Raw genomic sequence first — 23,892 nt, 5'->3', positions numbered from 1 at the left:
ATATGATTGTAGTAGGAAAAAAGAAATAGGAAAAAAATGAAAGGAGACGCCCTGGTGGCCTGGCGTTCCGGATCTTCCGGAGCAGATATATACAATAGAGAAAACAAGACACAGCCCAAAAGGAAACAAAGAAAGAGGGGAGGAAGAAGGGAAAATGTCGACTTGCACCTCGTCATGGGCACCGTCCCCTCTCACCACTCGAGGGACAGCCGAGAAAACACCAACTGTGTCATCCCATCGAAAGAACCGATTGAACACCCGATCTATCGAGTGCCACACGTCCAAAATGAACCCCAACCTCGGAAAAAGCATCGAATCCTCCCTCCACGCTACCATGATCATCAAGAAGAAATGCAACCAAAAAATCTCGTGCCCGGCTGCCAGCACCAACCTCCCCCATCCCCCGGGGGGCCAAAATAAAACAGAAAAAGGGAGAATGTGTGCTTCTATGAGTTGAAAAAATGGTTCGGCGTCTTGAACACCTGTTTGCCGTCCGCCCTCTGGTAAAACATCGGAGGCTCTTCCGCGTCATAATACGTCGGCCGCCCATGCATGTGGTGGTGCGCGTCCTGTGGTCGCTGCCCATCGTAAAGCGACGACGTCGTCTCCGCAAACGTCTCGTTGTATGCCCTCTTCGACCCTGCACGCGCCGCCATCTCCGGAACAGGCGCCGTCACCGCCGGCGAGGGTTCGATGTAATCGCCCCGTGGTGGCGGTGGTGGTGGTGGTGGCGCCGCCGACGAATGGTACATCGAGGGTGCCGCCATGCCGGAGAGAGAGTAGCTGGACGTGTCCGACACCGCCGAGATGGGAGGCAACGTTATCGGACCACGAGCGCCTGGCGCCGGCTGGACAGGAGCGAGATGCGAATCCCGCCTAGTCTCGGGGCCTCTTGCGTATTCGCCCTCTGCCTTGTACTCGGACTCTCTCCTGCTGTAGACCGTCTCCTTCGTCGGATACTGTCCGTGAGACGGCGAGGGTGGCACGCTTGAAGTCGGCGGCCGGCTGTCGTAGACGTCTCGCGGTATCGTCGGGGTCACCGAGCCGGGGACGTAGTGCGGGGTCGGCGCCGGCATAGTCTGATATCCGTACGCTGATGGCGGCGGTGCGGCAGCAGCATACGGAGACGGCTGCCCGGGGTGGTACGCAGAGGTGGGCGAGATGGGCGACGGCTGGGCCGCGGGCTGGATGTAGTGCTGGGAATATCCGTTGCTGGACGCATCCGAGCCGTAGCGCATCTGTGCCGTCGACGGAACAACAGGAGGGCCGTGCTGCGGAGGGCCATGCTGAGGAGGGGGAGGCGGCGGGGGCAGTGGCGGAGGGAACGAGTCCACGTCGGACGGCCGACGCTGCTCGGGCACCGCCGAGTAGGGCGTTCTCTGGTCGCTGCTGTTGCTCGTGGACCGTCCTCGGTACTGGTCCTTGCGCATGTCGGGCGTCTGCGTGCGCCTGCTGCGCGCAGCTTCCTCGTCCTTGTCATACTCGTTAGCTGCCGAGGGCTTCCCGTCGCGCCGCCTCATGCGGACGTCGCGGCGGATGCGGACGCGGCAGCCCTGTTCAGAAATAGTACGGCTCAGCGAGGTGCTCGAGGTAAGGCCGGGAAACTTCTTGGCGCTGAACACGACAAAAGGCGCAGACAAGAGCTTCATGCGAAGGTAGAAGCCCGGCGTGGGATCGTCAGCCGGATCGCCGTCCTGGTCTTCCTCGTCCTTGAGTTCCTCGTACAAGCTGAACCCCAAGACGTAGCGGCCCTCGTGTCGAACCGACAAATCAGGGAAGAGGAAGTATCCGGCCTCGGTAGGACGGTCGAGGTAGGCCATGCCCGAAACGGGAGCACCGGTCAAAACAGGCGGCGAGGTCGCTGCAGGCGTCTGAACCCGCCCGTTTGCCATGGGCCGGGCATGCTGCAGGTCAACGTAGACGAAAAAATTGGCGTTGTACCCAAGTGTGATATCCTTGCTGTCTTCCAGAGTAGGCCCTTCGTACACGCGTAGCTGGACGACGGGCGGCGGGTCGACAGGACGTCTGTCGGCGGCAGCTAGTAAAGAACAAAGAAACAAGCGTCATGTCAGCCATGGGACCTTAAGGACACGAGGCACGAGGAGGACAGCGGACAGCAAGTAGGAATCTGTTGCTTACATTTTTGACCGGAGCCGCAGGCTCGGGCGCGTTCGGGTTGTTGAAGGCAGGTCAGCTCATAGTGCAGTCGACGACCGCTCTTGGTCGTCCTCGAGGTAACTTGGCGTGTGATGTCCGAGGTATTGACCTCAGCGGCAAGAGAAGACATCTTATCCGAAATGCGAGTTGCGTCCGTCGTCATCGATAGACAAGAGAAAGTGAAAAAAAAAGGAGAAAACAAAAGGGTATTCCGGCGGGGGAGAGAAGCGGAGTCGTCGGAAATCAACTAATCAACTCGGGGTTGCGATGGAAGGATGCGAGAGATTTTTGGTCGTTGGTAGCTCAGCAGGACCTGCAGACGGAGGGTGGTGTCAGAACAAAGGCTGGGAAAGCGACTCGAACGGATTCCCGAGAACTTGGAACCAAAGATCGTTGCAGAGACTTGGGGAGGACCCGGCCCGACAGTATGGACAAAAAGAAAAGACAGAGTAGTAATGATGGGAACACTTGTCCAGAACCAACGTGATGTCGTCTCGAGTTGAATATATTCGGACGAGGGCAAATGCCTATTGAACCACGGATGAGGTTGAAACCGACCTGTGTAGAAAATGAATGGCCAGGCTCTTTTGAGCGTCGACCAGACAAGCAAGAAAAGATGGACGGCGATGAACCGGCTCGCACAATGAAGATGTTGGTCAGTTGTGGACCTCGACTCGAGAATCCATGAACCGTGAACCGTGAACCGTGAACCGTGAACCGTGAACCGTGAACCGTGAACCGTGAACCGTGAACAATGGACCGTGAGCCTTGACCTTGGACCTTCAACCGTGGAGCGTGAACAATGAACCTTGAACCGCGTCCTGATCCGATCAACTTGGGCAAAGTAGGTGAGGGAGAGGAATAAGAGAGTTGATTGAGGGCTCCCCGTGGTGAGATGAGGATCTGTGTGGAACGACGGTGGATAGTGGGAAGGGGGGAGCGACACTGTGCTGTACCCTTCCACTGGTACGTATTCGTACATATAACACTGTGGACTAATAATAATCCAGTTGTGTACACAGTCTAAGGGTTTTTACTGTGGGTTCGGGGGAAAGAAAGGGGGGTGGGCAAAGACATTCGAAGAGGAACTAGGAACCAGCGAGAGGGAATGGAGGGGGGGACGAAACGAAGGGTACCCAGAATTGGGGGTCCACGAAGCTTGCACCAAAAGCAGGACCCAGACTGACACACGACACCGATAGGTACGGGCACAACACCAGATTACAACGTACAACGTACATACAGCACAAAGAACCCACGCACAACCACTAATTACCTTACCGTACACTACCTTAACCTAGAAACAGACACAATTCGTACTTTTGTACTGTTGTACCCTCGCATTGTACCGCATACATACCAGTTGTGCGAATGCCAAGACACCCTTCACCGTTCTGAGCCCAACCGTCAGCCAGTAGGACTCTCCCAACTTGGCCCGGGGATAGGGGATGGTCTTCTCCTAGTGGTCACTGGTCACAACCAAGCGTCCGGACTTGGTTTATGGGTTGGCTGGTTGGGAACTGCGGGCGGTCCCAAGCCCCCGGACTGGGGAAGTGGACTGAGTGGCAAAACTCGTTATTGGGCAACTGATAACTGACTTGGATGAGAGACACTTTCATTTGCCCCGAGTATTTTACCAAACCCTTAGTTTTGGTGTTCGTCGCGACCACTCGACGACTGGATGGATGTTGAATTGGCATGTCGTCTTCGAAGAACTTGGCGACAGATTCATACATAACGCTTTATGGCAAGACAGGGAACCGACACGTGCACAAAGACACAAAAGCAAGCATACCCCCGTACATACTTCGTACACAGTACACGTGTAGAAGTGGAAGTACAAGGAGTGAGCGAGGAGAGCCGACCCCAGCACGGGACGGACTGAGGTGGACAAGACTTTCGTACAGTACGAAACGAAAAGTCGCTGATAAAGGGCGGTAGTTGAATAGAAAAACCCTCGTCCTTCCTATATGCTGTGGGTTGCACCGATCATAATAGATAATATGTAGGTAGAAAAGGGGGGCTGGAAAGCTTAGAAAGGTTCTGAGGTCATTTGGGTCTCCCCCGGGTACGCGGGCCTTCGCTGCAGATGTCCCCGTGAATGATTGTACTCCGTGCGGGACCGCCAAGAAAATGCGCACAGTATCAGCCAGGAGCCTAGAAGCTAGATCGGGGTAGCCGCGCACATGGGTCAGATGTGTGCCGCGTGAGAACTGCGCTAGTTGGTGGGATTGAGACAAATCTGGGCCCTAGTTGGACCATACCCTTGATTGTCTCCACTGCCGCTAACCTGTCTAGCCTAGTTAGCCTTCAGTCCGGTACACTTACGCCGGTACACTACGGAGTGTTCCGACCAGTAGCAGGGGAACACCGGCCACCAGATTCCCGGCTCTATTTTCCATGTCTCGCGAGGTACGGTACGCTGTACGCTGTACGCTGTACGCTGTACGCCGTACGCTGTACGGATACGGATACCAAGTGCGCACCTCTAACCTCAACTCCGTCCTCTGGTACAACCGTACTTCGTTTCAAGGGACGCACTTACACTGCTACCGCGCAGAATTAGGTAGCAGTCGGGCCTACCGGGTACTAGGCGAGGGAGCCGGGAGCCCAAAAGGATCCTCACTAACCCCGCTTAAGTCCTGCGTGCTTTCCCCCCACCCCACCCTACCCTTCTGGTTTGGTGTGGTGGGTCACAGAGCACGTATCATAGCCGCTGATTCGTCTATGTTCTTGTTCGTCCCCCCACGACGGGACGAAGTTTCATGGTTTCTTGGCTACTGGGATGAGACCTTGCCCCGGCCTGAGACGATTCTCTTTTTGGACCAACGGCCATCTGAACCGTGCGTGCAGCTTTAACTCTTCCCGAGGAGGAACGTCTTCTGTTCCGACGGTTGACCGCGAAATGGCGGCGGAGGTGGTATGGCAGACCACTGCGCGAGAAATGCGCGAAATAGGGGAAGAGAAAGGCGTAAGAGCACGATACCGAGAAAGATAGGAGGGCGGGTTAGAAAGAAAGAAAGAGAGAAAGCAGAAGGGAAGAAGAAATACGTACCAAGGCAGGACGCTGTCGGCGTTGTCCCAGCAAGAATAGCTTCTTACGTATGTACGTTGTAGCAGCAGGGTAGCAGGGTGGTGCGCGGCCAGGGCTATGATGTCGGCGTGAGTGGACAATTATTCGTACGAATAATACATCGTTGCCGCCGCACCACACCACCCAGCACCAGGTGGCACATTTTATCAGGATTAACTGTTTATCTTGCTGCAGGGTTTAAGGGAGAGGTCGGGTCGCGTCGGGTCGGCATTTCAGAGCCTTTTGGTTGGAGGTGTCGGCATTCGAGATTCCACGACAAAGGGGGCTTCCTCCTCTTGGGTTCTGTCAGTATAGTATATCAGTACGTTGTAATTAAATCGGCTGCTGTTTCGAACAAAATATGTACATAGAGTACGCTGTACAGACGGAGTACCGTGTATGGAAATATGAAGAGGGTTTCATAACACGGGAGATCCTTTCCTTCCTACCGACGAAGTCTTCACTCATGCCTCTCGTCTGAGTAAGAAAATCTCTGGCTGAAAGCATTTGCTCTTCTGGAAGCCCGTCGTGTGTGTGGGGTCAATGTACATCCCAACCGTACATGTGCCTTAAATTACTTGGTCGTCCGGGTTCGGCTCGACTACCACTTATAACGGAGTACATACCGGTACATCCATTTGCTCAATGCAAAATAATATTTACGGTGTCATTACTCCGTACCCGTACACTCCGTAACAACGGGTCGGGTGCTGGTCCGTCGCTGTTCATTTGACGGGGAATCTTGGATAAAATCCCGTTGAAACGACGCAGCGCCCGCTATCGTGCAAAATTATCGTGCGCATCTACATATGTACGAATGTATACGATATCGGAAGCGCGCCAGCAGGAAAAATGAAGAACCAAGAACCAAGGATGAAGAATGAAGGATGAAGGTCCGGACGTATAACGCACGGAGTAACCATCTTGCAGTATGAGACTGTATGTCATTTCAAAGTAATTACCTACTTCGTTCTTCATCTTCTACGAAGTACACATAATCGTGGCGTCGGGCTGTGTTCGCTCTGCGAGTCCACCCAGCACGGCCGTAACGATGTTTCACTCGACCCTTGCCAGTTCGTGCCTAGCCCGTCCAAGGCACAGCGTCTCAGGGATACAAGAGCATGTGGACTAGACATGAACCATGAAGGATGGCGGGTGACCAAGCTTGGCGTCGTGCAGTACACGTGAAGACGAAGAATGCGTCTTATTGCTCCGTAATGATACCTCATGCTCACGATCAAGGAAGAGACACCGTCCACGGTCGTTATTCATACGAAAGTAATAAATTGCCCAGGCAGGGTGTGGTTGGTACCAAACTGAGCTGAGCGACCAGTTGACCCCCTATTATGATTATGATTAATCAATGCGGATATACAACGTACTCCGTACTCGGCGCAAACTCGGCGATGGCCATAATTAGGCAAAAAGAGGAATTATCGTGTTGGGTTTATATTCTACCAGTCTCGTCAAAATTTTACGGATACTTCATAGCATTTATCGGATTCCATCGTCTTACCACCCATGGTGGAGGTAACATCAATCATCGACTCATTGACTCGTTAATTCATTGATTCATCGATCGACTCATCCCGTTCGGGTTACAACTTTAACTAGTGGAACCTTTTGCGTCGGTCACAAACCTGGAAGCCATGATCTGATTACTGTACCTTGTACATGCCGATGTTTTCTCCTTGATCGCCCGGATTAAGACCATCAGGATTTATCGGGCGGGTCGACGGAGCCGTCGAGTATCCGGAGCTATCGGTAAGCATAAGGTAGTCCTTGAATGAGTGCACAGCAAAGGCATTGGACGTATTCGTACTCCGTTATCCGTACAGGTCCGTACAGGTGAATCAATCATGACAGCTCCTGTACGAAATAGGCACTCCGTATTCACCTCCGTGCAACTACACCACGAGCAAGTTCTTCTGGAGGAGGACAAGGCTATCCAAAGTCACCACATCCCGCTGTTGATTCCATTTGTGGAAACGCTCCCAAAAAGCCTTCACCGTGCCGTATTTCCTGGCCTCAACCATGACACGACATTCGAAGTATGGCGACCGACGACTTATTAAGGAAGTCTGCTTATGCATTTGTATTACCGAGTCCAGTCACGTCTGATCCTTCAACATTTTACACCAATGTCCCACCCGAGTTTGCCGACCCAACATGCTGGCCACTGGCAACCACCACAACTGAATCCAGCGAGCCCCCAAACCCGCGTTCCCAGAAACAAGCACCCAGTGGACTGGTATCCTTCCCGCCTTCACTGCACCCATCTTTTTCACTCCAACGCAAGGGTGACGGCTCGCGAATCGGGTGTCGCAGGTCAACACCGGGGGGGGGGGGGGGGGGGGGGGGGGTTGGTCGTCTTCGGGATTCCTACCCCGTCGGGTTTCGCTCCCTCTTTAGACGACACGAAACATTGCCTGGTTACACAGCGCCCATGAGCTCTTGACAATTCCAGACATTGACGTGTCATTGAAAAGCTCTTTTCGGCCACCCATTTTCCTCGCTTCCACCCTGTGCTCTGTGCTCTGTCAGATCAGCATGAGCACGCAACCTGGTCTACCCTACGAATAGAGGATAGAGACAAACTGCGTCCTGGCCGTAGATATGGCCCTGGCTTGGCGTGCGACCGACATGTTCGGCCGACGTCAGCAACGACGACTCTTCGTGTCCTCCTCTCCCCTCTTGTATTCGGCTGCCTGCCTTTGTCCTGGGCGCCACAGGCAACTGCCGTGCAACAGATAGTTGCCTTTTCCGGGACGGAACTTTCCATCTATGACCTTCAGGAGCCAGGCAGCTTCCTTGTGATTTGTCCTCTATCCGTCCTGCAAATATGAGACAGTACGGTACATCTTTGGTGGTTACCTTAGGGGAAGAAAACTACATCCGTCTCAACAGGAGGATTTTCTCGTGCAAGTTACCTGCCGGCCTTGCCGGATCTTGGCCGCCTTGGTCAAGTTCCGCGTAGATTGATTCCTTGCCTTCAGAATCGGCACAGGCAAGCCTTGACTTCACCGCCGCTTCACCGAGCCAAGATGAACTCCCCCCTCGCGGGTTGGCACTTCCCGTCTATCACGGGAAACCACAGACCCCGTTCAGTACAGAATGTGTCGTCCCTCTCCGTCTATGAAACGGACGATGCGGCCTGGGGCTCAAATCATGGCCCGGACGGTACCGACCTAGCTCGGTCCGGAAAGCGACAGTCGGCATTATGGCTGAGCAACCTGCTGGTAGACAACTCCTTCACCAATAGATTACGGTTTCATGAGGCATGATACAGAAATCTTGTCCGCCGACCCTGTTAACTCGCTGTTGGCACGGAACCGTAAGAGAGAACCAAAACAGGCAAAGGGGTCTTCAGCTTGGTGACCTGGCACGGAGGGGCGTAGTAAGATGCAACTCCTGGCCTCCGGAGAGGGGAGGAGCCGTGTGGTTGAGGAGAAAGCAGCACAGTCCGTAATATATTGGCACGCGGGATTGTGAATTTGTTATGTTTTGAGTCTCCTTGTCTGGGACCGACAACGGCGGCTTCACTCAGCCAAGGAGTGGTTCATTGGATAACAGCAGTGGGCTTTGACGTGACTGAACCAGCTTGGCCTTGCAGGGACAACGACGGACGTACAGGCGGACGCTTTCTTCAGGCTTCCCCTCATAACCCGTTGCCCTCGTCTCGTCTATATCAACAGCCAGTACACATGCAACGATGCATTTTTCATGGATTCACGTTATACTTGACTTGACAGGATATCGTAATCGTTTATTAGACCTAATTATCTCTCCTTTCCCAGACCCGGGGACGTAAAAAAAGCCACGAAAGCCACTTCCCTAGGGTCAGAGAGTCCACGACAACGAATTATAAACTAACCTAACCATGGAAGCAAGAGAGGGTAAAAAATTAAGATTTTGATGCCAACAACGCGTGGTTTTGAAGTTCCTCCCCAGAGAACCCATTTCATTCAGACGGTCAGGGGGTTCGTGGATTTACCTTCCATTGGATTAGAGGGGCGGTTGAAACTGCGTCGAACAGCGACACGCCAGCGACCTGTTAGTCGAATTACCTTCAATAAACATCCAACGAACCCCTTGTCTCCCTGCGAGTTTTCTCCTTTTCCCTCTCCTAGACAGCGTGATGGCCCGGGGCGGTAGGACCCGCCATCGGAGCGCCGGCGCCGACACCCGTAGCGGGACCCTGAGCAGTGGTGCCAGCGGGGCCATTACCGGCAGGAACGCTGCCAGCGGGTGCGGTACCAGCATGTCCTTTCTCGGGATAGTCGCCTCCACGAGGGACGCGGCCATACTGCGTGAAGTACATGTTGAGATGGCTATAGTCCCAACGGCGGAAAATGAAGAGGAAAGCGACAACGGGGATAAGGAGGATGTCCATGATGCCAAACCAGATGAAGCTGCCAATGACGCCAATGCTGTTACCGCCATCCGTGAGAGCCCAGCAGAGAGCGTAGAGAAGCCAGAGCAGAGAAGTCCAGGCGACGATGCCAGTGTAGTCGCGAGTGACGCCGACGCGGCGGGATCCACGAAGACCATCCCAGAAGAGATGGAGAAGGAGAATGGCCATGGCAACGGTGCCGAAGACGAAGAATCCCCACTTGTAGTTGGTGGTGGTGAAGGCTGCGAACAGATAGGAAAGGATCCAGATCCAGGCGAGGGCGATGTAGTAGAAGATGGTGGCCCAGGAAACGCCCGAGACTAGGCCCACGGCCATAGCAATAGCAGGGAAGGCGACGACCCAGAAGACGTACTTTGGCCAGTAGATTTGGCGATTGAGGCCACGGTTGAGTTGGTTGGCTTGCGGAATGACGCTGTACGCGATGCCCGAGGCCATGGCGAAGTACGCGATGAGGCCGGCGAAGAGGGTGATGCCAAAGATGTAGTGGAAGATCCTCTCCCCTCCCCGTGGACGCATCGACATGGCAATCACAATCAGCTACAGGACGAGGGCGTGTTAGCAACAAAAGACCTCAAGTTCTTCAAGGTCAACGGGAAAAAGGACTCTCCAGAGACTGCCCAAAGGCGTCGGGCATGAGGGAGAATACTTACGAATGAGAGAGCATAAATAGAAAAGACGGCCCAGAGCCAGTTAGAGCCATTGGTGGTGAGAGTCTGGTCACCGAGCATGGGCCCGTTGACGTCCAGAGCATCGTTGCGACTCTCCAGCATGAGTCCCATGGTTGCGGTGGTGTGGAGAGTATGGTGTCGTGTGGTTAGTCTGCTGGGGCACACTCTGCTCAGGTCGAAGACCAAGTTGTTGACGCGTAGTTGATGTGGCGACGATATATGAAAGAACGTCAAAGAGAGAGGAAGATAGAGCAGTCTGCTTGGAAGGGAAAATGTGGTCCGGGAAGAAGGTTTAACGGGGCATAAATGAGGATGTGCGCCTCTTATATAAATGGAGGGTAGTGGTGAAGTAAGGGCAAGAATGAACCTCCCCACTGCCTGCCCTGCTTACCTTACCTTACTCTAAATATTAATTAAGAGCGTAAGGGCATGCCCTCGACCGACCGAGACAAGCAAGGAGTCATCGTCACGCCATCATGACGATACCTTAGGCAAGGTAAGGTAACCTTCGATCCTCCAACAATCATTGGCCCCTTCCTAATCTAACAGAGGTGTCTACTGTACCTACCCATTCAGCGCACATACCCCCATAAACAGTAGGAAGTATTCGTACACCATACGTAAATGCTTTTCTTAGCCAAATCGTCGACATCATCATCTGATGACCAATTGGCTCTCTTACACATGGCTCAACCAGTCCTTTTCCCGTCCTTCCCGCCCTTGCAGCTGCATCGTACCGAAAACCAACAAGCAATAAAGGGGTAAGTCCTCCAAGCTCAACACTGAGTAGACAGACCGAGATGAGGGAAACGGTCAGGGGCGTGATGGATTACCGTTGCCAATTTTCCGTCCCGTATCCCATACCAGACCTCAACCAAGGGGGTAGGTACCTTATTCCGGCCTGCAAGGCCATGGGAAGGGCCCTGGCAGAATATGGAACGATGGCCGGAAAGGACGGAGGACAACGCAAGGCAGAGGAGAGAATGTCGGCGATGGCGATAGAAAAGTGGCAAGAAACGGCGAAAACGGAACGAGGGGAGGGGAAGGGGCGATTGGTGGGCGGCCGGTAGCATGGTAGTCGGTAGTCGTCCATTCAATGTTTACTTCTTACACCACGACACCCAGGACCGCCAAGCGATGCAAGAGCCAACTACGAGTACGCCACATGGAACGCTCGGGATTTGGGTTCGTTTTTCTTCTACCTTTTAAGTACTTCTTACATATTTTTGGCGTACGGAGTAGATGTGTGATATGGAGTATCTTTGATTCATGAGGGCCTAGACCCAGCAAGCCGTTTCCCTTACCGGTCAATGACACAAGAAACGAGCGAGGTATATGCCATCTTCCCGCCATGGATAATCGAGATCAGATTTGAATAACAACATCCGATTTGCCATAAAGGATCAGCGAAATAAATGCTCGGCTTATATGTATACCACTTTTTCTGCCCAAGGAAGAAAGAAAAAAAAAAAGAGAGAACAACCAAGATGAACCTAGGTAGTTTTCCATATGCAAAAGCGGCTCCCTGTCTTCTACGAGCGTCACGTCAACTTTGGGTTTGGGCAATGACTTCATTGCTGTGAGAAGACATTCCCTGTCAATGCTCCGCAAAAAGACATCACTACTGCAATCAAAGTCGTACTCTGGGCGGGCCAAAGGCTGGTCCCGTGGATGATTGGCAACTGTCATGTGCTGGTGGGGCACAGGCCGAGTGCCGTGATGCAGGGGATACATCATACACCACGCATATTCGTAGGACATTTTTATTTCCGTGCTGTATACTTCGCACACAGACAACCACCCAAGCCCAATATACCGCATGTCATACCGGAAAACGTGAACGTTAGCAGATTATGTGGCAAAGCCGTTAAAACTGCTTAAAAGTGGGGGCTCTTGTGGATACCCCAGCCATTCCGTAATCATCCACGGGCTAGATCAACAACGTCCGGACGGAACTGGCCGAGCGCATGAAGCATGGGCCGCTGTTAATAGTTACTACGTATTAGGTAACATCCCAACGTCGACTGTCAACGTCGACTATCGACGTCGTCTATCAATGTCTTAGTAATCGAATGGGAAGCCTCCAAGCATCTCCAGAGGACTCGTCACATGACGTTATACATGTTACTGTAATTATCATTTAGTCTTGTCGTGAGGCGATCGGAAAGGAATGTATACTTCCATATATTACCTACCTTATAAGGTAGAGTTCATCGAGGCACGTCGTAAAACAGAAGTCAAGACGATGCACATTCCAATAATCTGCACCTTTGTCTGGCCTATAACAGCGCCCTGCTCGATTCAGTTCGAACAAGCCGTCTGAACCCTTGTGATGACTTGGGTTCTTCTCAAGTCTCCATTATTAATATCTTCCACAGCCTTTTGTAGGTTCATGCGAGAGGCCACCGACATATGCTATACTCTGTACGAAGTACTAACCATCCTCTTACATCTAATGGACCACCGTGGGATTAGCTTCATCTCCATGATGGATGTACTCGAAAGCATGCCGGCCTGCTGGGTGGACGCTGAAACAACGCCCGTTTAGGGCTCAACTCCATGAGATCCTTGGGACATGAAGTTATCGGCACGACTCAGCTCTGCAATCATACCGCCGTCACTCGAGGATAATGTTTTACTTCTGCTTTACCATTACTATGTAAGTGTGGTAGTGATGCTGTACCTTATCCTGCCTTTGTGTTCTCATGGTTCGTCTCTTGTCGTCATCATACCGCGAGACTTCGTAAGACGTGCCGGTCCAATGAGCCGATGCCAGCAATTCGGGGTATCGAACTTGCATCTCTTCTGCCCACTTGGTCCCTGCCACTCCGATCATCATAAAAAATGCTCCCATGCTGCTTGGGTCTTGGCATGCATCGACGGTATGGGATGGGCTGAACCCCAAACCTCCCTCTTTTCTCTCTACAGAAAACCCCACCCCCCACAAATAATGATAACAAGAATAATAAGAGAGCTCACCATCCTGCCAGAATCCGACCCACGAAGAACACTCCATTCGAGACTCATGTTCCACTCTGCCATTGTGCTTGGCCAATCGTTTTGTCTTCGTGCTCGTTATTTAGGCTCACCCAGCAATCTCCGCCTCAGGCGATAGTACCAAGGGCGCAGGCTTCAATTACGAGCCACAGCAGCCTCATGCGCCTCTGTCCGTTCGGCCCCATTCGGTTGCTTTAAAATAAGGCTTGTTTCAGTTGCCAGAGCGCGGTCTTGGCCCTCTCGCGCACGCCCAGACCAGAGTCCTCTTCCAATGCCTCCAGCTTGCCCAGCATCCCCAGCTTCTTGAGCTCCTGCGCACGAAGCCCGCATGCTCTCGCGTCGCTATCGTCGTCCTGCCACGTCAGGTTACTGATGAGAGCACATAGCGCCAACCGGACGTCCTTGTCCTTGCTCGAGAAATGGTTGCCCAGTAGCTTGAGAAGGTCCGCCTGCGCGATCACCACTTGCCGGTGGCGCGGTACGCTGGCCGCAATGTGCACCAAGATGTAGATGACCGCCTCGACGACCTTGGGTTGCGGGTAAAGCACCCTCGTCTCCACGGGGCTCGCACCGGCCCGCCTCGTGCCCGGGTGGAGCACTTTTGCTTGGAGCTTCTTCGCCAGTATACCGAAGAATCGATCCTGTCCGAGGGTGTTGAGCAGGTGATCTATCATTTCCGTCGACTCGCTGGCCAGCTCCGAGCTGCCTCCTTGTCCTGAAGGCCCGATCAGGTTCCGGATGAAGTTCAGTGCCTGCTCCTGGATCGCTAGGTCGTCGTTCCGTGCCTTCCGCTCTGGGTTTAGTTCCGCCTCACGGAGGGACATGATTCTGCCTTCGACCTCCAAGACCCACGGAGCCGGCTTGTCTTCATAACCGCGAGGGATGCCCGTGCTGCCGTACCAAAAGTTGATCGGGGGTCCATCGCCCCGCCCCATCTCGACGTCTCCGTCGAGATCGTCGCTTCGGTTGCCGCTGCCAGGGAACTGCCTCTCTTGATTCGACTTGGCCAAGTGCAGGGCATCGTCCTCGGTGTCGTCGCATATCAGCCGGACTAGCCAACCCGACTCGAGCTCCTCGAGGCATTGTTTTCTGATGTCCGTACCCACGGCATGCACCAGGTGCTTAAGGGCCCACATGGCATTGAGTCGCAGCGCCGCTGTAACAGAGTGCGCATGCTCGCATAGTACCTTCATGACGCCCTTCGAAATCAAGGTCTGGACAATGATTAGCGTTTTGACGCTTCGTCTTCGGGGGACAGAGTTAAAATGGGCGGCAACCTACATTCTTGGCAGGACTAACTTCGGTGACCAGATTGCAGACCGCAGCCGTAGCGGCAACCTGGACGTCGACGTCAGGATACTTCATAAGCTGCAGAAGAGGCAGCTCGACGCCGTGGTCCACCAAAGCCGTTCTGAGCACGCTGACCGAGCGTGAAAGCACCCTGACGACGTGGCATGCCGCGATGACGACCGATAACGGATTGCTCCCGTAGCCTGACGTTGCCGAATTGGGGAGAGGCCCATCAGGGTGGTCTTTCTTGGACCGATCCTTGGGGCCAGAGGGCTTGCCGGGGGTTGTGGAGAGAGACTGCACGACATAGGGAACAATATCTTGGTCCAGAAACTCTTTCCGATACTCGTCCTTTCCAGCCGCGAGAGCGGCGATGGCCTTGAGAGAAGCCTCGCGCAGCCTCACCCTCTGCACCAGGAGCAGCGGCTCGGCTTCCGGTCCCAGTTGGCAGTCTGGAGAGCTGCTTTCTACCACCATTCCAGTATCCGGCTGAGGGGACCAGGGTGGAACAGATGCCGACGACGGTACGGGTTCGTACGCGTCCTTCAACAGCTTACTAAATACCTTCGCCGCGCCACTTTGGAAGGCAATTTCTTGCAAGCGTTCCATGTCTGTTATTAACCTAGATAGAACGAGTAGGACGACCGGTACCCGCTCTGATCTCGCCCATGTGAGGGAGACGGAAGGGCTAACCGTGGAATATTTGGTAGCCCGCACTTTCGTGTTCTGTTCCCGTGCCATATCGACAAGGATGGGTATGACGAGCGACTCTAGTTTGGTTGTTGTTTTGGACCGACCTGGGCTCCCGCCGTACTTGGATAGAGTGGTCGTCAATCCGGCAGCCATAAGACGCTCAACCTTCGGCCCCTCTCTGGACAAGACAGCTAGCCATGGGATCATGGCCGTGTCGAAAATCTCAGAGGCGGGCTCTTCGCCGCGGGTCGGGGATTCGTGGCGCGAGGCATCTTGCACGGGCAAACCATGCCCAAATCCACCACAATCGGATCTGGACAAATGGAGGGCGTTCTCCCCAGATTTTCCTGCGCTAAGAGGGGTCGAGGACGACTGCTGCGCCCTAAACCCGTGGCCCTGGTGGCGGGGAGCCGGCGGATGCACCTTGCCGGGATCCTTCTCGCGGTCTTCGGTCTCTGACTGGCCTGTGAAGACGAGGCAAGAGAAAACGGCCAGAATCGCCGGGGACGACTCTAGTCTGGCCGCCCTGTAACGCGAGTCCGAGATGATGGCAGTCAGGGCCTCCAGGAGTGACGCCAAGTTTGAGCGCTGGCTCGGGAGCGGAGGGAGTAAGCTAGCGAGGCCGGTGCACTGCCTTGCCATTCTTACCATAGAAGTTAAAGAGCCGTGTTCCAGGCGCCGGGCCACAACAAACCTCGCCAACTCACGCGCGAGCAGGTCGAAAACCTCGGAATCCGCCAGTGCGAGTGCGCTCTTTTCGTCCCGACAAAGACGACCGATCAAGGCGGTTACCAGAGGGACTGGATAATGCCAAGCGGGGGCGGCCCAGTCGTCCGCCTGCCACAGGATCTCCCCAAGATCGTGTAGGTGTTCCGCAGAGAAGAGGCCCTCGGCCAGTTGCTGTATTTCCGGCGGCGGGAATGCGGTCACCCACAGAGCGGCGTCGGAAATGTTGACGAGAGCCTTCAGAGCGGCTGTGACGACTAAAGGAGGATTGGTGCTGGGAGAAATGTTGGATAGTATGGCGGCTATGGCACCAGATGCGATGATGGGTTCGACGAAGGCGCGACCTCCTGCAGCACGTTTCATTCAGCTTCAATATCTTATGAAAGGTGACAGAGGGGGGTTGGAAGGAAAAAGAAATGAAAGAAGCAAAGAAGGGAGGCGGAATGAGGGGCATGTCATCGTACCAAGAGCAAAGCTGGACAGCACTTGTAAAGCCTCTAACCTCACCGTCTCTTCCTCGCTCAGCCATATGCTGTCGGTCGGGAGTTTGCTGGGTTTCCCGTTGGTCTTAGAAGGTAACCTGCTGGCTTGCAGGATGCCAACAAGAGACCGCAGAACGCCTTGGCCGACCCATGACTTCTTCTTCTGCACATGTCCAACTATGTCAGTTTTCAGGGCCACGAGGGCGCTTGTCTGTTCGGAGTAGGTTCTCGCATTCTGAATGAAGGCGAGCAGAAGAGGTTCCGAGTCTTGGGCCATGGGGTCGAACCCGACACTTTTCGATTTGCGAAGATGGCAGCAGCCGCGTCAGAGACGGGAAGTTTGGCGGACGAAAGCTCGGATCTCGTCTTCCTGGCCAGTGTCGGAGGAAAAACCTGGGGTTTGCAAAGGCAAGAGTGCCTAAGGTATCGGATGGCTGCGGTGACCGTTGACTTTGAGGAGCGAATAAAGCTTCGGTGAGCTATGCTAAAGGCAAGTTGAAGGGGGGGTTGACGATTTGCTGGCTCGTACAGACATTAGTCGATGATTCGGTGGTGATGAAGTCGATGCCGGTAACTGTTATTGAGACGCTTTGTAAACACACGGTTGGTGATGAGAAATGGTGGGGGGGGAGAGATAAGGACCATGAAGTGTTTGAGCCAGGTTAATATGATGTACGGAGTAGTCATGGCAGGTACATACGGTTTAGAGTTTTCTTTCCTCCTGTTTTTTACGGTTACCAGAAGTTTCAATACGAAGTCGCCAATTCGCTAAGCTTCTCTTTCACTTTCCCAGTGGCAACAAACGGTAAAGGGATGGCAGGTCACAGGTAATCGCCCCACAAATACGTGCTGTGCTTGCTTACCTTACTCCATATCTTTAGGTACCTTTCGATACCTAACTGCTAACTGGGCAGGTATCACCCAGATGCCTCACGGAGGCAACTGTCAAGACCTCACTGTCCGACCGGGATTGAGTACGTATTCATTCGCACAAACTCGTAGGGACCTCCATATTCTTACCTGAAAATGCCACAGTTTCTATGCAAAACATTCCAAAAAGTTTGAAATATGAGGCCAAGATGAATCCCCGTCGATGCTACCACGAAAGTCCTTGGAAGTCAGCTCTATGGCCCCGCTGCTGCATATCACCTATTAACTGCATTATGATTGCCAAAGGCTATCTGTGTAGAAGCAAGAGAAGATGAGAGAGAGAGAGGGGGGCGAGTTTGGAGATGAAACCATCTGGCCATTTATTTTATCCTCGATCTATCTTCACGGAGTAAGGTAGGGACGGATAGGCATCCTGGTTCTGAGCCGACCTCGCACTTCCCAAGGTCTGGCGAGCGCTTCGAAGATATGGAACCAGACTGTGGCCACAAGTCCTCTCAAAACTTGCACTTGCAGCTATCCCTTGATTGTTCTTTACGCTTTACATTTCTGCCGGCTAATTATAATTCAGCCAAACTGCGGTATAAGGAGGATCGCGGATTCAAGAGCTGCTCTTTGTGAAGGTAATTAACTTTCTTCTGGGGCAGGATGAACAACCGAAGCAGCTCGGCTAGCTTAGTTGGAAGAGCGTGAGACTTTTACAACTGCATCATCTCAAGGTCGTGGGTTCGAGCCCCACGCTGAGCGATTGCTTTTTGCTTTTTTTTTTCGAACCCTTTATTCGAAACACGTTCTCCTTCATTGGAATTCGCTATCCCGCGAAACTCTGGATTCAGTCTCTCTTCTTTTGATCAAATACCCTGCGAATAATTATCTGGGACAAGAATATTCCAGCCAAAATTCGTACCAACTAATTATTATCTGTGGCTGAAGGAAGCCTCGTTGGCAGTAGGTACAACGTTAGAACGTGCCAAATATCAAGCCGTTGATTGGGCGGTCTGTTTTAAGTGTACTCCTACTAATCTACCCCAACCCACCACCGTGGTGGCTACCAGTTGATAGCTGCTTTAGTGCGAGACCCACGGATTTCGCCGGTCTTACATCGGGCGCCTGGGTAGGACAATGAGACCCGAAAAGCTGAGGGAGGAGGCAGAAGATACCGGTTTTCCAGCGGACAGAATTTCGGCCGCAGCATCCGACTTCTTGCCCCTCCAACTTCCGACATATTTTTGTCTTGTATCAATGTAATACAACTCCCTCCACCGACCCAAGGGATTGTGAATATCAAGACGATCTACGATTTATCCGTATATATGAGCGCGACGAGAGTAATCCACAATGCGCCGGCGACAATGTTAACTTCTCCGCGGATTGCCAGTTCAACCAACGCTTCTCCCACCACCTTTCATTATGCTCCGACTCACGTCCCCTCGTCTCCACAACCTTCTCCATCGCGCGTGTCTGCCTCCTTGATAAGGCGACGCTCTATATCCCCATCATCCTCACTCTCCAAGACCTCTCCTTCATTACAGCACTCGCCGACAACCCCCTCACGCCAGCAGCCTCAGACGACCCCCCCGCCCAAACAGGCACAACCGGCGCAACCAAAACGCTATGTGGCTGTTGATGCCGGCACGCAGTATTCCCCGATGGAACCCACCACTACCATATCTTCCACCGTTGCCGGCCCTCGAGCCGACGAGGTGACGATAGCAGCATCGGCTTCTGCATCAGGAGCCCCCGCGACCTCTCACTCGCAGCCGACAAACCCGACAATTCCGGAATCCCGCCCGACCATCCTAGAACCTTCACCATCGGCGTCGACTATACGGCAGCAAGGAGCTGGGAATACCACACCGTCGCCAGGCAAGCGGCGCGCATCGCAAGGACATGACCCTGCGCCACCGCCCAATCTGTCCGCGTATGCTGGGTCCGAAGGATCAAGTTCAGCCAAACGCCAGCGCCCGGCGCCCCGGCCACATAAAAATTTGCCCCTAAAATATGAGTTCTGCGAGAGGGAAGATATGGTAATCTTGATTGCACACATGCTCTCCGAGTTGATCGAGACAAACGACGCCCTCGCCTTGCGCTCGGGCAACCTAACAAGGTTTCATTCAAGGTAAGAAGGAAGAATTCAATGCGGGCTCCCAACTTCTTTAGGGATGTGTCGTGTTTCTGCCTCGCAGTTGTTCACCTAACTGATGCGGCAATCCCTTCGAAGAACTGCGCCGAGTATCTCTGTGCTGGAATACCTTAACCGGCTAGCGAAACACGCGACTCTAACACCGCCGCTCCTACTCTCCATGGTCTACTACATCGACCGGATGTGCGCCCTGTATCCCGAATTCACCATCAATACCCTAACAGTGCACCGGTTCCTCATCACAGCGGCAACCGTGGCCGCCAAGGGTCTGTCCGACTCATTCTGGAACAACAGCACCTACGCCCGCGTTGGCGGTGTACGCGTCGCCGAGCTGAAGCTGCTCGAGCTCGAGTTTCTCTACCGCGTGGAGTGGAAGATTGTTCCCAACCCTGACGTTTTGGTGGCATACTACCGCGGGCTCGTCGAACGGTGCCCTGGTTACGTACTGGAAAGCGAAAATGAAACCGAAACCGAAACCGAAACCGAAACCGAGCGACCCCTCGTGGCAGGTGAGGAAGTAGAGACAGAGGGAAGTTCAACGGATATATCAGATGACATGGAGGAGATGGGAGAATGATCAATCGCATCGGAAGGGCATCTCATCGGCATCGGCCCCGGCCACCTCATCTGGTTCTCCTGGGCCAGGGAATTAATCACATCAATCACAATATGCGCGAGCGACGCCTCCTTTGCTTGTATTTATTGAACCGGCGCTTGCATGACGCCCTTATTTGCCCTTCTAGGGGACGACGGGGAGGAATCGTTACGAATTTCGAGGGATGGGGAGCAGGAAATGGCGTACTTGGGGAGAATAGATGGGAAGCAATTTTTCATACGACGTACACTTCTGCGTAGTCGAGCTACGGAATGTGACATTTGGCATCTCGTATCCGTAAACATAGGTCTTGTCTGCCAGCCTTGCGTTGACCACGTAGAATTTCGGATTAATACCGGTCCGTTTCTCCGAGGCCTGGACCCACTCTGGCGTAATTGAGCTCCCGTTCCTTTGTTGGAGATGTGACGAAACTGAGAACGGAGAACGTAACACTCAGATGTGAACTGGCGGCACAGATTGAGACGTCCATCATGAGATTCCCAGCAATTCTCGCGGCGTTGGTCGCCGCGACATTCGTAGTGGCCTCACCACACCACGCTCAACTGTACTATCAGCTCGTTACGGCCAGCGGCTCGCCCAAACCTATGCGCCTAGCTGAAGTGCAGTTTGACCCTACGACCCCCGAATCCGCCACCGTTCTGTCCTACGATGCACCGGACCTACTCTTCGAGGCCGACGCCGAAACCGAAACGAACGCTGACCTCGACGCCAACCTTGTTCGCATCGGACTCTACGACTCGAAGAAGTCGACCTGGATATCATCTACTTCCGTCACCTCGGCATCGACCTTCTCAAAGGGCTACTCGCCGCATCTGCTCCTGACCGTCGATACCGACGGCACGGTCCTCGGGGCTGCAGCGCGAGGCGTGCGTATCGATGCGGGCGTGACGAGGGATTTCGGTCCCCAGGCCATCGTCCATGTCACTGGGAAGGGCAAGACACCCGAGGCGGGTAAGCCGGTTGTGTTGACGCCGGATGGGAAGAAGCATGTGCCGGAACAGGAAAAGTCGTTCCTGCAGAAGTGCGTACCTTGTCCCGTGATCTTTCTCGCGTTCTAATCGCACTTCGCTCTCGGCCAGCATGCTAACAGTGGATTGACGCAGGTATTGGTGGGTTCTGGCCGTACTCGCCGTGTTGACCCTCGGGGGCGGCGGAGGCGACGGGAAGTAGAGTGTATGAATAGGAATTTTGAGGACACATGGATGACACACTGCATTATACCCTGGGATTATATGGCGAATAATACTGCGGCGTTGTTGAGTGATGGGATGCCGAAGAGACCCAAAACCGCGAAGCGAACCGACCGTCTGTCTGATATGGCGTCCCTACATCTCGCAACGAAGGCACATTGACAGGGCCATTCAGAGCACTCACAAACGGTTTCTACGGCTTCTTGCCTTCTTTGTGATGTTTCTGCAAGAACTGCGCTCTAGGTCATGCCATTGTGAGTGGTTCTCTCCTAACTCAGATCCTCTCTGTCTCTGTTCTTTGCTTGTTAAAGCTCGTCGCCTCGACCACTCTCATAGTCGATCTCGGATCCTGAGAGCCTTGGTTATGGTATGGTTTAGTAGATAGCTTCTTCGCCGACTGGTCAAGGCGAGCGAACCATCCGCACGACCCAAGTCGGGAATCCCGAGGAAGCTCTAGAAATCCGACAACAGTTGTACGAAGTACCGGATCTCCCTCTCCGGACTTCTCCAGATTCTCTATGCACCCGCACGCTTTTTTCTATCTGGCCATGCTAGCTGCTTGACGACTGAATCGCGGGCTTTCCTTATTCCGCTTAGCCTTCCTGTTGCTAGCCATTCTCAAACCCATTTTGGAAGCCATTGTAGACGATATGTTTGTTGAAGCTTGTGCTGCTGCATGCAAGGTGTGGAGAGTCACGTGGTTGTGGACCAGAGCAGAATCCGGCTAATACCGTTTAGTCTTTAGCGCCGTTACCGCAGCACCTGCATGCCACTCACAAGCTTTGCGCAAAACGGGCCAGTACGACCCAGCCCATAAAGCCCACTTTCCGCGCCCCTCGCGTCCCTTGAGCTCTTGTCGCTGTAACATCTCGAGGTCTTATCACCATCTTCAGTCCCGCCGGAACTTTGCACTTTCTGACCAAGGAAAGAAGAGGCAAAGAAAAAGAAAATCTCGTCATTCAGTATCCTATTTTCAACAAGTCAAACTCAACTCGCAATGGCCGGAGAACATAACGTCGCCAACGTCGCCGGCGACGAGACCACTGCCGCTGTCGACAAGGGCAAGGGCAAGGCGGTTGCCCAGGAGCCCGAAGTCGAGGACATGGCCATGGATGAGGATGATGCCGACAGCTCCAGTGACGAGGGAGAGGAGGTACGTCTTCGCCCTGCGATCTGTCTCCCCGCATCCCTATGCATTTTTGTCTTTGGCTAACATTGCAAACCCGCGACAGAATGACAACGGTGCGCTTGTTTCTATTGCTTGCGCCAGCTGAGCGCGGGCCGATTCATGTGGTGCAATGCGGGACTAACATGGCATACACAGGACTCGAGGAGGAGGACGATGGTATGGAAGAGATCGATCTCAACAACATTGTCGAGGGTGGCCGCCGCACCCGCGGCCGCGTTATCGACTTTGCGAAGGCGGCCGAGGAGAACCCTCCCCAAGGAGACGAAGACGAGGATGATGACGACGACTTCAAGGCTCCCGATGAGGATAAGGATACCAAGATGGACACCGATTAAGACGGTCAATCGGCTATACGCGACAGTCTGTCCCGCACGACGATACGTTTCCTCACCGGCGTTAGGATCTGTTTCCGATAGAACATGGCTTACGAGGGCGGAGCGACGGTTTCGAGATGACGCAAAAGGGAATAGGGCATCGTGTTACGGTAGACGCACCGGTGACGTGGTTGGCAGGGCTCTTAACTCGGACGATGTGGGTTGATCGGGCTGGCGCATCTGTTTTTCCTGTTACTCTCAGTATCAAGGGACGGAAGGAGCTGTGGTAGGCTTTTGCGCAGCGAAGAAACCCCATTTTGACTTGTCTGTAGTTAGCCAAGACCGCAATGTAAGCCGCCATGAACCGCGATGTACGATGAACCCGGAGTTTCAATGAATGATGTAAGTGTTGACTGCCTCTTGAATCCAACAATGATCCTCCAATACCTTTTGCGGATACCATGATTGCTGCTAAAAGGCATAGGGCCTTATGCTTTGCCGGGTTCTCCCGGATACATTGATAGTGCAAATCAGAAAGGTGACCAGCCATTGACTAATAATTGTGAGCATTTCGTGTGTTATGGCTTCTCCCGATCTCCATCTCATACAGACATTCTCCGTGAATATACAACGTCTACTATAACCACGTACAAGCTACTAGAATGTTTTTGAAATGACCTTGCCTTTGTTGGAGACGAGAAGCGCAATGTCCAAGATAACAAGACTAACGACTCCAACCCTTTTATGCCAGATTGATCGGTTTGTTTCGTCGAAAACCGAGTACGCTGTTTCGGCCATATCGATGAACTCGTCAACCTCAACACGATATAGCTGGCGCTCCTCAGAAAGGCCCCGAGCGGGTGATTATAACGGGAAGTGGGAAATGGTCTTAGAGCGGGCCTTTTTCCGGTCTTTGCAGAGGAAATAAGTGAGGAAAAAGGGAAGGGGAGAAAGAAAAGATCGTGGAGGGAGGGCTTGCCTGTGTTACCTTATGTATGCGGAGGGAGTGAGTATTCGTACAGGAGGGGTGATATCGAGACAACTACACGTTA

The 23,892-nt window shown here is 53.5% G+C and overlaps 10 protein-coding genes and 1 non-coding gene across 11 annotated transcripts; 6 read left to right on the top strand and 5 right to left on the bottom strand.

The window, feature by feature from the left end:
- Positions 1-446: 446 nt before the first annotated feature.
- Positions 447-2,287, bottom strand: SODALDRAFT_321676 (hypothetical protein; the record flags this gene model as incomplete). The annotated part of the gene is made up of 2 exons (XM_028609643.1): positions 447-2,038; positions 2,140-2,287. 2 exons carry the CDS (start codon positions 2,285-2,287, stop codon positions 447-449), a joined length of 1,740 nt encoding a protein of 579 aa, XP_028468109.1.
- Positions 2,288-7,089: 4,802 nt separating this feature from the next.
- SODALDRAFT_376091 (hypothetical protein) lies at positions 7,090-8,974 on the top strand (the record flags this gene model as incomplete). Its single annotated transcript, XM_028614787.1, has 7 exons — positions 7,090-7,281; positions 7,386-7,558; positions 7,672-7,796; positions 7,892-8,043; positions 8,138-8,196; positions 8,238-8,469; positions 8,831-8,974. 7 exons carry the CDS (start codon positions 7,090-7,092, stop codon positions 8,972-8,974), a joined length of 1,077 nt encoding a protein of 358 aa, XP_028468108.1.
- SODALDRAFT_342787 (family A G protein-coupled receptor-like protein) lies at positions 8,909-10,750 on the bottom strand. Its single transcript, XM_028613101.1, has 2 exons — positions 10,295-10,750; positions 8,909-10,181 (listed from the first exon to the last, which is right to left on the bottom strand). The coding sequence occupies exons 1-2, from the start codon at positions 10,421-10,423 to the stop codon at positions 9,357-9,359; spliced, it is 954 nt and encodes a 317-aa protein (XP_028468107.1). The 5' UTR covers positions 10,424-10,750; the 3' UTR covers positions 8,909-9,356.
- A 117-nt stretch (positions 10,751-10,867) lies between these two features.
- SODALDRAFT_93253 (hypothetical protein) lies at positions 10,868-11,423 on the bottom strand. Its single transcript, XM_028615796.1, has one exon. The coding sequence runs from the start codon at positions 11,383-11,385 to the stop codon at positions 11,089-11,091; it is 297 nt and encodes a 98-aa protein (XP_028468106.1). The 5' UTR covers positions 11,386-11,423; the 3' UTR covers positions 10,868-11,088.
- A 2,080-nt stretch (positions 11,424-13,503) lies between these two features.
- On the bottom strand, positions 13,504-16,777 carry SODALDRAFT_338136 (armadillo repeat protein; the record flags this gene model as incomplete). The annotated part of the gene is made up of 3 exons (XM_028612751.1): positions 13,504-14,523; positions 14,591-16,365; positions 16,483-16,777. 3 exons carry the CDS (start codon positions 16,775-16,777, stop codon positions 13,504-13,506), a joined length of 3,090 nt encoding a protein of 1,029 aa, XP_028468105.1.
- Positions 16,778-18,052: 1,275 nt separating this feature from the next.
- Positions 18,053-18,135, top strand: SODALDRAFT_t74. Its single transcript has one exon. It is a non-coding gene; the product is annotated as a tRNA-Lys (tRNA).
- A 362-nt stretch (positions 18,136-18,497) lies between these two features.
- SODALDRAFT_330006 (cyclin-domain-containing protein) lies at positions 18,498-20,371 on the top strand. Its single transcript, XM_028611098.1, has 2 exons — positions 18,498-19,507; positions 19,610-20,371. Exons 1-2 carry the CDS (start codon positions 18,741-18,743, stop codon positions 20,106-20,108), a joined length of 1,266 nt encoding a protein of 421 aa, XP_028468104.1. The 5' UTR covers positions 18,498-18,740; the 3' UTR covers positions 20,109-20,371.
- A 246-nt stretch (positions 20,372-20,617) lies between these two features.
- Positions 20,618-21,317, top strand: SODALDRAFT_321672 (hypothetical protein; the record flags this gene model as incomplete). The annotated part of the gene is made up of 2 exons (XM_028609642.1): positions 20,618-21,168; positions 21,251-21,317. 2 exons carry the CDS (start codon positions 20,618-20,620, stop codon positions 21,315-21,317), a joined length of 618 nt encoding a protein of 205 aa, XP_028468103.1.
- SODALDRAFT_93158 (hypothetical protein) lies at positions 21,309-22,767 on the top strand. The gene is made up of 2 exons (XM_028615793.1): positions 21,309-21,591; positions 22,076-22,767. Exons 1-2 carry the CDS (start codon positions 21,411-21,413, stop codon positions 22,609-22,611), a joined length of 717 nt encoding a protein of 238 aa, XP_028468102.1. The 5' UTR covers positions 21,309-21,410; the 3' UTR covers positions 22,612-22,767.
- Positions 22,649-22,861, top strand: SODALDRAFT_271249 (hypothetical protein; the record flags this gene model as incomplete). The annotated part of the gene is made up of 1 exon (XM_028607763.1): positions 22,649-22,861. One exon carries the CDS (start codon positions 22,649-22,651, stop codon positions 22,859-22,861), a length of 213 nt encoding a protein of 70 aa, XP_028468101.1.
- A 30-nt stretch (positions 22,862-22,891) lies between these two features.
- On the bottom strand, positions 22,892-23,673 carry SODALDRAFT_93180 (hypothetical protein). The gene has a single exon (XM_028615794.1). It carries the CDS (start codon positions 23,388-23,390, stop codon positions 22,923-22,925), a length of 468 nt encoding a protein of 155 aa, XP_028468100.1. The 5' UTR covers positions 23,391-23,673; the 3' UTR covers positions 22,892-22,922.
- Positions 23,674-23,892: the final 219 nt, after the last annotated feature.

The sequence above is a fragment of the Sodiomyces alkalinus genome, assembly GCF_003711515.1.
Source record: "Sodiomyces alkalinus F11 unplaced genomic scaffold SODALscaffold_2, whole genome shotgun sequence".
In the NCBI taxonomy this organism is placed as follows: domain Eukaryota; kingdom Fungi; phylum Ascomycota; class Sordariomycetes; order Glomerellales; family Plectosphaerellaceae; genus Sodiomyces; species Sodiomyces alkalinus.
This window is presented reverse-complemented; position numbering and strand designations above follow the sequence as displayed.

Bases quoted from the DNA above. Each gene is read 5' to 3' on its own strand.
- SODALDRAFT_93180 (XM_028615794.1), bottom strand. From the start codon at position 23,390: ATGGCTGGTCACCTTTCTGATTTGCACTATCAATGTATCCGGGAGAAC.
- SODALDRAFT_342787 (XM_028613101.1), bottom strand. From the start codon at position 10,423: ATGGGACTCATGCTGGAGAGTCGCAACGATGCTCTGGACGTCAACGGG. The intron at 10,182-10,294 runs GTAAGTATTCTC...CTCGTCCTGTAG, and splicing joins CTATTTATGCTCTCTCATTC to CTGATTGTGATTGCCATGTC.
- SODALDRAFT_93158 (XM_028615793.1), top strand. From the start codon at position 21,411: ATGGGATGCCGAAGAGACCCAAAACCGCGAAGCGAACCGACCGTCTGT. The intron at 21,592-22,075 runs GTGAGTGGTTCT...AATACCGTTTAG, and splicing joins GCGCTCTAGGTCATGCCATT to TCTTTAGCGCCGTTACCGCA.
- SODALDRAFT_330006 (XM_028611098.1), top strand. From the start codon at position 18,741: ATGTTAACTTCTCCGCGGATTGCCAGTTCAACCAACGCTTCTCCCACC. The intron at 19,508-19,609 runs GTAAGAAGGAAG...ATCCCTTCGAAG, and splicing joins CTAACAAGGTTTCATTCAAG to AACTGCGCCGAGTATCTCTG.
- SODALDRAFT_93253 (XM_028615796.1), bottom strand. From the start codon at position 11,385: ATGCTACCGGCCGCCCACCAATCGCCCCTTCCCCTCCCCTCGTTCCGT.